Source organism: Oncorhynchus kisutch, linkage group LG13, assembly GCF_002021735.2.
Source record: "Oncorhynchus kisutch isolate 150728-3 linkage group LG13, Okis_V2, whole genome shotgun sequence".
NCBI classification, from domain to species: Eukaryota; Metazoa; Chordata; class Actinopteri; order Salmoniformes; family Salmonidae; genus Oncorhynchus; species Oncorhynchus kisutch.
Window position 1 is genome coordinate 30547797 of NC_034186.2, and position 12039 is coordinate 30559835.

The 12039-nt window shown below is 42.7% G+C and overlaps 1 protein-coding gene across 5 annotated transcripts in view; it reads left to right on the forward strand.

The window, feature by feature from the left end:
* The window catches only part of osbpl9 (oxysterol binding protein-like 9), a 48078-nt gene extending 36351 nt beyond the window's left edge, over window positions 1–11727 (forward strand). For all 5 annotated transcript variants that reach the window (XM_020499139.2, XM_020499140.2, XM_031785992.1 and 2 more), the window contains 13 exons: window positions 1733–1892; window positions 5689–5801; window positions 6584–6699; window positions 6795–6880; window positions 7034–7211; window positions 7385–7469; window positions 7563–7673; window positions 7792–7855; window positions 8070–8210; window positions 9025–9103; window positions 9291–9382; window positions 9616–9751; window positions 10009–11727. In XM_020499139.2, coding sequence (XP_020354728.1) covers window positions 1733–1892; window positions 5689–5801; window positions 6584–6699; window positions 6795–6880; window positions 7034–7211; window positions 7385–7469; window positions 7563–7673; window positions 7792–7855; window positions 8070–8210; window positions 9025–9103; window positions 9291–9382; window positions 9616–9751; window positions 10009–10083 — 1436 coding nt within the window. In that variant the 3' untranslated portion in view covers window positions 10084–11727. The remainder of the gene's footprint in view (window positions 1–1732; window positions 1893–5688; window positions 5802–6583; window positions 6700–6794; window positions 6881–7033; window positions 7212–7384; window positions 7470–7562; window positions 7674–7791; window positions 7856–8069; window positions 8211–9024; window positions 9104–9290; window positions 9383–9615; window positions 9752–10008) is intronic.
* The last annotated feature ends 312 nt before the right edge of the window (window positions 11728–12039 follow it).

Genomic DNA, 12039 nt, shown 5'->3' on the forward strand with positions numbered 1-12039 from the left:
CAGAATTATTAATGCTCTGTCAAGTTGGTTGTTGGTCATTGCAAGACAGCCATTTTCAAGTCTTGCCATAGATTTTCAAGCAGATAAGTCAAAACTGAACATTCAGTCTTCTTGGTAAGTGTAGATTTGGCTGTGTGTTTTAGGTTATTGTCTTGCTGAAAGGTGAATTCATATCCCAGTGTCTGATGGAAAGCAGACTGAACCAGGTTTTCCTTTAGGATTTTGCCTCTACTCAGCTCCGTTCCACTTATTTATTTTATTCTGAAAGTCTCCCCAGTCCTTAATGATTAGATTACAAGCATACCCATAACACGATGCAGCCACTACTATGCTTGAAAATATGGAGAGTGGTACTCAGTAATATGTATTGGTTTTGGCCCAAACAACACTTTGTATTCAGGACAAAAAGGGAATTGCTTGGTCACATTGTTTACAGTATTACTTTTGTGCCTTGCTGCAAACAGGATGCATGTTTTGGAATATTTTTTATTCTGTACAAGCTTCCTCCTTTTTACTATGTCAATTTGGTTATGGAGTAATTACAGTGCTGTTGATCCATCCTCAGTTTTCTCCTATCACAGCCATTCAACTGTTTTCAAGTCACAATTGGAGTCGTGGTGAAATCCCTGAGCGGTTTCCTTCCTCTCAAAGGGATATTCAATGTCTGCCCTTTTTTTATTTTTTCACCCATCTCCCTGGTCGAATGGTTGAATCTGTTTGAAATTCTGTTTGACTGAGGGACCTTATATGTGTAGGGTACAGAGGTGAGGTAGTCATTTAGAAAATCATGTTAAACTATTATTGCACACAGAGTGAGTCCTTGGAGCTTAATTATGTGACTTGTTCAGCAAATGTTTACTCCTGTACTTATTTAGACTTGCCATAAGAAAGTGGTTGAATACTTATTGACACAAGACATTTCAGCTTTTCATATTTAATTAATAAATAAATAGAAATTAAAACATATTTTCACTGACATTATGGGGTCTTGTGTGTAGACAAGTGACCAAAAAAAATCTTAATTTAATCCATTTTAAATTCAGGCTGTAACAGAACAAATTGTTTAAAAAGTCAAGAGGTGTGAGTATTTTCTGAAGGCACTAGGCACTGTAGCTAGCAGCTGTACTCGGACAAACATTTCACTCTGTCACCTAGAGCATTTAGGGCTTGAGTATCCACTCAGTGGGGATGTCACGTTATAATCACCACACATATAAAACACTATTGACTTTTTAAAATGTACTCAATTGTATTTTTCAAAATGGGTTTTCATTAGGTTTGTGTCTCTTGCTAGAAACCGCTGTTAGCAACAGGAAGTTTTGTTTTACTGCTAGAATGTCTGTGGTGTATGTGAAGCAAGGAGAGCACCTTAGGTACTTTCTCCAAATGTCATTATTCCTATTGCTTGGTGGGTCCTGCCTGTTTTCAATCCTGCTGATGCTGCTGAATAAAAGCTGAGCTGTGCACTAAGGAAGAATCCTAGGAGCACACATTGCACTGCAGGGGAGATTATGCAAGGAATAAACTTCTCATGGTTCTCTAACAATATGGGAACAGAAAGATTGTGTCCATATGATCACTGAGCGGAAAAAAGCTGCATAGAGCCTCTGTATGATTTTAGTTCAAAGCAGTAAACAAAAATAGCAATTTTTGCTATACATGGTTTAGGCCCATCTCAGCTGGGACCTCCTGCTCACCCCCACCCTGTTTTCTCTATCTCTCTGTGTTTCAGGGAGTGGCCCCTCGGCGCCCAGCAGCAGCGTTGCCTCGCCCAGTCACATGACCATCACCTCCCACTCGGTCCCTGACTTCTCTTACTCTAGCAGTGAAGACGAGTTCTATGACGCTGACGAGTTCTCCCAGAACAGCACGTCTCCCAAACACTTCCTAGAGTGAGTACTTACTCTCTTTATCCATTCACACAGCAGTTTACTGGGAATTACAGGGACGAAGGACGGTGATGGAAATGGTCCACCTGACCACATCCTGGCACTCTATTTCATGATTTTATTGATCCTTTGTTGTCATTGTACATTTGTGAGTTGTGCTTGTGTACAAATGGCAATTTCCTGAAACTGGTCTGATTCAACCCCATGTTAAATACTTGATGGGTAGGGCTGTGGCGGTCATTCAATTTTGTCAGCCGGTATTGTCATGCAAAAGACTGCCGGTCTCACGTTAAATGGCTTTAACATATACACGTTTAGCAGCTCCAGGCCTCCATGCATACAAGCTGCTGATGCGCGCCTTTGGAACATCCACATATAAACATTCTAATAAATCAATTGAATATATACCATCACAATAAATCCATTATTTATTTCAAGCAGGTCAAAAAACCTTATGAAATGAAGAAAATGTATTTCAGAAGAACAGAATATGAGTTGGCCGACTGTATGTTATCTGGCTGTGGCCATGCCATAGGCTGTAGGCTTGTTCATTTAGCTGACAAGATATGCCTAAGTCCCGTGCCATTATTTTATATTATATGATTTTATAGTAAAAATAATATAATTGCACCTAGCGGAATAAAATCGCTATGTAGAGTGTAGAAGTTTGAGCTCTGTTCCTTCCCTCAGGCTGCACACACTGTTCTCTCATCAAGTGGTCATATTTTCACACCTCAGACTATTCTCTTGTCTTTACTAATATGTAAAATTTGTTTAGATTTAGAATGGCCCATTATCCAATGGGCAGGAACGGGCACAGGCAAAAAGGCATCCGTATGCACTCAAATAGGAGGTTAGTTTTTCAATCATGCAGGGTAGGCTACTCCAGTTATTTCACTGTACACATCAACCACTGTTTGAGGAGCATGCAGCCTCTTGCTGCACGACAGGTGATATTCCACCCAAACTCTGTATGCCATGGGCTCTCCAACCATGTTCCTGCAGCTACCCAGTACTCTGTATGCCATGGGCTCTCCAACCATGTTCCTGCAGCTAGCCAGTACTCTGTATGCCATGGGCTCTCCAACCATGTTCCTGCAGCTAGCCAGTACTCTGTATGCCATGGGCTCTCCAACCATGTTCCTGCAGCTACCCAGTACTCTGTATGCCATGGGCTCTCCAACCATGTTCCTGCAGCTACCCAGTACTCTGTATGCCATGGGCTCTCCAACCATGTTCCTGCAGCTAGCCAGTACTCTGTATGCCATGGGCTCTCCAACCATGTTCCTGCAGCTAGCCAGTACTCTGTATGCCATGGGCTCTCCAACCATGTTCCTGCAGCTACCCAGTACTCTGTATGCCATGGGCTCTCCAACCATGTTCCTGCAGCTACCCAGTACTCTGTATGCCATGGGCTCTCCAACCATGTTCCTGCAGCTACCCAGTACTCTGTATGCCATGGGCTCTCCAACCATGTTCCTGCAGCTACCCAGTACTCTGTATGCCATGGGATCTCCAACCAAGTTCCTGCAGCTACCCAGTACTCTGTATGCCATGGGATCTCCAACCATGTTCCTGCAGCTACCCAGTACTCTGTATGCCATGGGCTCTCCAACCATGTTCCTGCAGCTACCCAGTACTCTGTATGCCATGGGCTCTCCAACCATGTTCCTGCAGCTACCCAGTACTCTGTATGCCATGCGCTCTCCAACCATGTTCCTGCAGCTACCCAGTACTCTGTATGCCATGGGCTCTCCAACCATGTTCCTGCAGCTACCCAGTACTCTGTATGCCATGGGCTCTCCAACCATGTTCCTGCAGCTACCCAGTACTCTGTATGCCATGGGCTCTCCAACCATGTTCCTGCAGCTAGCCAGTACTCTGTATGCCATGGGCTCTCCAACCATGTTCCTGCAGCTACCCAGTACTCTGTATGCCATGGGCTCTCCAACCATGTTCCTGCAGCTACCCAGTACTCTGTATGCCATGGGCTCTCCAACCATGTTCCTGCAGCTACCCAGTACTCTGTATGCCATGGGCTCTCCAACCATGTTCCTGCAGCTACCCAGTACTCTGTATGCCATGGGATCTCCAACCAAGTTCCTGCAGCTACCCAGTACTCTGTATGCCATGGGATCTCCAACCATGTTCCTGCAGCTACCCAGTACTCTGTATGCCATGGGCTCTCCAACCATGTTCCTGCAGCTACCCAGTACTCTGTATGCCATGGGCTCTCCAACCATGTTCCTGCAGCTACCCAGTACTCTGTATGCCATGCGCTCTCCAACCATGTTCCTGCAGCTACCCAGTACTCTGTATGCCATGGGCTCTCCAACCATGTTCCTGCAGCTACCCAGTACTCTGTATGCCATGCGCTCTCCAACCATGTTCCTGCAGCTACCCAGTACTCTGTATGCCATGGGCTCTCCAACCATGTTCCTGCAGCTACCCAGTACTCTGTATGCCATGGGCTCTCCAACCATGTTCCTGCAGCTACCCAGTACTCTGTATGCCATGGGCTCTCCAACCATGTTCCTGCAGCTACCCAGTACTCTGTATGCCATGCGCTCTCCAACCATGTTCCTGCAGCTAGCCAGTGCTTCATTTGGGAAACCAAGTGAAATCTTTTAGGGAACATCGGTAATAGAAAGTTTGGAGCAGAGCATAAAAAAAAGACTGTCTGACCGCAGGCACTATTATGACACTATTGGCCTAAAACAAGTGATTTGAAATCGGTGTAAATTCACCTGATAGCTTGAGGTTTTTGATAGAGGTTCCTGCAGCTAGCCAGTACTATGTATGCCATGGGCTCGCCAACCATGTTCCTGCAGCTAGCCAGTACTCTGTATGCCATGGGCTCGCCAACCATGTTCCTGCAGCTAGCCAGTACTCTGTATGCCATGGGCTCTCCAACCATGTTCCTGCAGCTAGCCAGTACTCTGTATGCCATGCGCTCTCCAACCATGTTCCTGCAGCTAGCCAGTGCTTCATTTGGGAAACCAAGTGAAATCTTTTAGGGAACATCGGTAATAGAAAGTTTGGAGCAGAGCATAAGGTAACCAGTCCATCCAGTATGCATAATAATGCAGTCCACACTCAAAGGCAATGACTAAAATGTGTCTAATTTTGGAGTGTAGGATAGACCAATAATGTACCAGACACACATTCAATCTTTATTTTTTTTAAATGTTGCAGTGCGTAATATGCGGTAGGCTATTTATTGCATCACGGAAAATTATTATTTTCATTTGAATTTTTTCCTTGATCACATATATAGTGTTTGAATTAATTATCACCTAAGAAAGCACTGTCTATTATGTTGTTAGGCTTTGAAACAACATCCACAACGACCATGTTTTCCACTCAGTTTCAACCTGTTGTTGAACTTCTTCAAATTTTAAAAGCACATCCTGTTTTGATAAGTGTTTGATGTGATTTTCATTTGCATTGATGTCAGAGTGGTTAGAGGGGCAATAGAGCCCTGAGTACCAGGCCAGTAGGACCTGATGGTAGTTAGCAAGTTGGGTACTACCAATGCATGTCCAGAGTACATAAGAGGACATTACCGTACGGTCACGTGGAATTTTACTGCAGTCATGACTCATGACTGCCGGTGTGGCGGTAATACGGAACAACCCTAGGTATGGGAAAATGCAACTTGTCATAAGCTGATTGTGTTTTGCTGGAGGTGTGTTTTAATCCTGTGCCTTTACCTAATAGGAAATATATGCCATAATCAGTTATTTCTTTCTGTGCATCCCTCCACCTTCATCTCTCCCTCCACCCTTCTCTCTGTCAGTCCCTCTAGGCCTTCTGCTGCTTTGCCTCACAGCGATGATGGAACAGTGCTGAAACGACCAAACACTAACGAGTCCCTCGACTCCTCCATGTCTAATGGCACCACTGACGCAGGTGACACACACACATGCACATTGCCCTACTTATCCTCACACCTGTCTACCTCCAACAATAACCTACAGTGAGACCCAAAAGTATTGGGACAGTGACATGTTATTGTAATGGTGAGAGGTTAGTATATCTTGGGGGTATGATGTTTGTGCGTCTAACTTTCGCACTCATCATTATTCACAATTAATTCAGGACTATCTGTAATCATGGTAGCATCCATATTAATGTACAAGGGTTTAGAAACATTCTATTCTTATTTACAATAAAATTCACTCCAAAATGACACCATACATTATTTACCATTAATTTCTATTGGGCACAAAATAATCCGAAACGCAACCAAAACTAACAGCAAATGCATCCAACAGATTTGCAGAGTCACAAGCTTGATGTAATCATTTCATGCTAAGAATATGGGACCAAATACTAACTTGTGACTACTTCAATACACATTTGTTCAAATACTTTCGGTCCCCTAAAATGGATAGGCTATGTACAAAAAGTGTTGTAATTTCAAAACGGTTCACCCAATATGGATGAAAATATCTGCACTTTAACATCATAGTCATTGTATCATTTCAAATCCAAAGTGCTGGAGTACAGAGCCAAAACAACACAATTGTCACTGTCCCAATACTTTTGGAGCTGAATTTATTTTTATGTAACATCACACATTATGTTCCCTTTGTGGCTGATGTTTTCTTTAGTAACCGAAAAGAGGATGTCAGGCTGTCCTGTATCAGTGGTGTAGGTGTTTTTAACTGTTTGCTGTCTGCTCTGGTCAGATCAATTTGACAGCCATGATGATGAGGCGGAGGATCAGGGGGAGTCTGTGGAGGAGCACAAGAGTGTCATCATGCACCTGCTGTCCCAGGTGCGACTAGGCATGGACCTCACCAAGGTAAGAGCTCTGTGTGTCTGTCTGTCCTTCTTGCCACTGTCTCTTTCTCTCTTGCTAACTGTTTCTTTATCTTTCCCTCTCTTCTCTCTCCTCAGGTGGTCCTCCCCACATTTATCTTGGAGAGGAGGTCTTTGCTGGAGATGTATGCTGACTTCTTTGCACATCCGGATTTGTTTGTCAGGTACGTCACTTCAAATTCTCTCCAACAGTTTCCAAAAATAAGGAAAACATTTTGTTTCAGAATCCCATCCCATGGCATTATGAACAGATCTTTGCTTAGTTGGGGTCATAACCTTTGATCCAGTGGTGTGACGGCTGATGTTCTCATCCCCAGTATCGCGGATCAACTGGAACCCAAAGAGCGCATGGTGCAGATGGTAAAATGGTACATGTCAGCCTTCCACGCAGGGAGGAAAAGCTCAGTGGCCAAGAAGCCTTACAACCCCATCCTGGGAGAGGTTTTCTTCTGCCACTGGGACCTGCCTTCAGAGAGTGAGGAGCCCACTGCAGTGGTGAGCATAGACAGAGCCCATTGTCCCACAGTAAAGACTGACAATTTATATTCATATGATTTTGATTTTTAAGTAAAACTGTAATCAATGTTAAGTTTTGTAATATTGAGGCAAGTTCTTTTTTTTTTATCAATTATTTACTAATAAATCAATGCTAACCACCAACACCTCAGGAGCCATCATCAGAGGGTCCAGTGCCATGGTCTTCAGCCAACAGTGTGTCTTTTGTAGCAGAGCAGGTCTCTCATCACCCCCCCAGTGAGTCTCCCCACCCAGTCAACATTACAGACAGCTGACAGAGAACCAGAGCCATGGAGTTAACATTACTGTTGCCTTTCCTCTTCCTTGTAGTTTCTGCATTCTACGCAGAGTGTCTGAGCAAAAAGATTCAGTTCAACGCCCACATTTGGACCAAGTCAAAGTTCTTAGGAATGTCAATTGGAGTCCACAATATTGGCCAGGGTAAGAAATCTCTTCAAGCACTTACGTAGTCCATAAATGTGTGTCCTCACACACTCAAAAAAAACTTATGGTCTTCTGTGGGTTCTGATATGTGTGCTTCGCTCTCTCTCTCCTATAGGCTGTGTGTCCTGTCTGGAACATGACGAGCACTACATACTCACCTTCCCCAATGGCTATGGCAGGTAGGCTCATGCTTTAAACGTGAATAACACAAACGCACTTAGTCACACTGTCTCACGTTTGTTGTTCTGGAAATAAAAGCCCCAGTTCAATTCAAAATAAGTTAACACCAGTACAGCGCACATGATTTACTGTATGTAAAGTTTGTGTGTATAAATGGGTATAATATGTTATCAGTATTCCCTGACATGTAATGGGTGCTCCTTCTCTCTTCAGGTCGATCCTGACTGTCCCATGGGTGGAGTTGGGTGGAGAGTGTAACATCAACTGCTCCAAAACGGGCTACAGTGCCAGCATCGTGTTTCACACTAAGCCTTTCTACGGTGGCAAGAAGCACAGGATCACCGCTGAGATCTTGTAAGGGGATTTTCCTATTTTTAATCATGCATGTAGTGTTACATGCTGACCCCACCGCTCGCGTTACAAAATAAATGTACACATACATGTTATTCAATCATTGCTTTCAAAATGCTCGCGAGTGTCAACGAGCATCTGTGTAGCCAGGCACTAAAATAGAACCAGGTTCTATTTGTGATGCTTGACTCACTGCAAGTCCCGTCTCTCCCATCTCCTCATTGGTTTTTAGGAGCATATACCCACGTGGGTATGAACATGAACTGAGGTCCACACTCCAGCTAAATTGGTGGTAATGCACCTTAAAGTTGGTTGCCAACTGCCATATAAAGTCCAAAATAGAAGACTGAAGGAGGAGAGATTACTAGAAACTAACTCCGGTTACCATTTAATCTGTAGATTAATTGTCGGATTAGAGAACCTTGTGCATTTCAGGTAAAATAACAACCTAGTGTTTATCCTAGAACTAGCTAAATTGCCATAAATGTTTAATGTTTTTCAACCTGTCCCCAAATTAATATAGTTGTTTCTGAGTTAGTTTTGATATTTCAACCTGTGTGTCTTGATCGCGTCTGGTCTGGATGGACAAAATCAACATGCGGATGCACGTGCACACCCGATCTAGTCAGCATGTTAGCCTGTTCTTGCTTTATTTACTGTGCTCACAGCAGTATATAGAAATCAGTTTTTGTTGTGATGTTAGATGTGTTCTAAAGGTTTTGTATCATTTCAGCCAATAGTTTTGAAAGTAGCACCCACAAGCCAAAACTGGTTCTCAAAATGTTGTATTATATATTACAAATGTGTTTGTTTGCAGTCCTCCCAATGACAAGAAGTCATTCTGCTCCATTGAAGGAGAGTGGAATGGAGTTATGCACGCTAAGTGGGCATCTGGGGTGAGTTGAGTTTAGAAATGTGATCTCTGCTCGTTGTCAATGTGGGATTTTCAGGAAAGGATTGTTCTTTTACATTTTATACCTGACCTCGAAACACTGAAGGTTGACCTCGTATATTAAAATCTAAATAGAAAGTGTTCATATTTTATTCGTAAAATAGAGGTGAAACTGTCTTTCTTGAATCCAGGAAAACTCCTTGTTCATTGACACGAAGAAAATGGGCTGTATCAAGAAGAAGGTGAGGAAGTTGGAGGACCAGTTGGAGTATGAGTCCCGCAGGTGAGAAGCCTCTCTTCATATTATCATGGCCACAGAACTACAGTAATAAGTAGCTGTTTTTTATTTGTTCTGTCCAGTCCCCTTTCTGTGGATGTGGGGGTAGTAGCTCCTGTCATGGCATCCAGTTTAATGGCGCTATCAATCCAACCAGGCACAAAATAATCAGATTTTAACAACATATTTATTTTGTTTGGTCTGAAACCTTAAGTCACTGTTTTGTGTCTGACCCTCAGCCTGTGGAAGGATGTGACGGTCAGCCTGAAGTCGAGAGACATCGATGCAGCAACGGAAGCGAAGCACAGGCTGGAGGAGAAGCAGAGGGGGGAGGCCAGGGAGAGGAAGGAGAATGAAATGCAGTGGGAAACTAGGGTGAGTGTGCCTATTCTTATCACACATCTCCAGAGCCCTGACAGCAATATTAACAGCCACCAGTCCATATCAAGGTTAATAGTTCACGGTCATGATTGTTTAATATGTTGATGGAAAGTATATAACTCATAGGGTGCCTCGCTTGCTTGTCAAAATATTTGTGAATTGCAGATGTAAATGTTAACCTGTACCTTTTGGATTTTTGAAAGAGGTGTTGTAGTCCCCAATGATTAAGTCTCCATGTTTACTCCCTGCAGTTGTTCCATGAGGATGGAGAGTGCTGGGTCTACGATGAGCCTCTACTGAAAAGAACTGGATCACAGAGGCACTGAGGCCACAGATACAGATCTCGGAGTCTTAATAAGAACTCTTTTTCAAACCACTTCTTATCCAGGCCTTGGAATGACTGATGATTGAACATGTACACAGCTTTGCATTTTCAAAGTTAAAATGGAATGAAATTAAGAAGAAACATCTACAATGTAAAAAAGAAAACTCCTTGTTTTCGCCAACACCACCTCCACCTCTCCATCCCCTAAACGACTAAAAGAAGCATAATAACAAAACCAGTACCAATGCCCTTCGGCTACACAAACAAGCTCTCACAATCTGTCAGGAGGATCCCACGAGGGTCCCTGAGGGGGAGGGTGTTTTGATTGAACAATCCTTGAAAAACAGCATTCTATATCTCAGGGAAACTGGTGACTGAGGAATGAAAGCTGTACCTCTGGGAGTTTGACGGCCTTATGGTGGAATCACAAGGGGGAGAACTTGGCTTGCCTACAACTAGCTACAGCTGTTTATATATAGATACATATGATGAATATATATTATTTTTTATTTCCTTTCTCTTTCCTTATGGCAATAGTAAATATTTGAGGAAATTAACTCTGTGGCAACACATCAGGAATCATTCCATTTCCCCTGCTACATTTGTCCCCTCTCAAGTTCGTCGACATTGCCTTTCGCAATGTACTAACTTACCATCTAGTGTGTGTTTATCTGCTCAAGAGGACCAGAAGAACCCAAGAAGTATGCATTTGCAAGATAGACAGAAGGTGGAGTCGAGGAAGAGGACTTGTCTCCATGTTGATTATTTTCCCTTTTGGCATTTATGAACAAATGTATTTTTTGTTTTTCAGATGATTGGGTAACATGTTAAGGAGCTTTAATGAGAGTAGGTTTTATTGATTGCTGCTTGTGTCCAAATTTGGTTGAGGGTGCAAAATGTGCTTTCCAATTGTTGTTCAATAGGAAAGCATATAATAGTCTCATGTCTGCTTTCAAAAGAATGGTTAATTCCCAATTCAGTGCAACATCATTTTAACCTCAATAAGCAGATGTTTGGATAAGTACCTAAAATAAAATACAGATTTTTTTCACTTGAGCATATGAATCATTATGTATATTTGTGGATATTCTTTAGCGAACCCATTATGTGCAATATTGTAAGCTAAAGTCAGATATGTTAATTTACCCCTCAGAAGACATTTTTATCAGTAAGCAAGGCCAGGTTATACAGTACATGAATTGACTTTTTGGTCAGCGGAAAGGAGTTGTGACCGAAACCATGTGTAGGGATATAGAGCACATTCCTGCTGAATACACGCATGCGATGATTGCCTGCGGTGAAAAACTAAAATTCAGGTGGATTTTCATCCTATTCTATCTAGTAGGTAAATACTGTGTCTTCTAAAATAATAGAATTTACAGAGTTTACACACAAAAAAAGCCATTATTTTTTCATGTTATGTCTTTGTAAATTAATATTGAATTGAGGCCTTGCCATACATTTCCACAGCACTGTTTCGCTTCAAAGGAGCAATCAAAACAATGTATTTTTTATTTCCTTGAAATCATAACACTCGATTGTATCGCATTTTCATGTTCATTGATGCAAAATATTAAATCTCCCTGAGTTTACCTCTGTTTAGTGTTTGACACCCTTCATTAAAAAAAGATTGTGGCATAAAGGCGCTCCATGGTCAATCTGACGTATTCATTGGCCATGCATCATTTACAATGAGTGGTACGGCCTCTGCAGTTGTCCGGGCATTCATACTTCTTGCACTTCACGGATCAGCGCAGAACTGTTGAAGAAAGTGAGTTTGTGTTTATATTGGACCTCCCTCCCCCACGTATCCTCAACCAATCAGGTCAATGCGGAACTAAACAGAGCCCTCGATGCGGTATGGAGCTCAATTTGGCCTCTGCATGTCACCAGAGGCCCCACAATTGCGTCACACAATATAATGGCGCCTCCGACCACATTTTTGGATCAAGCATAA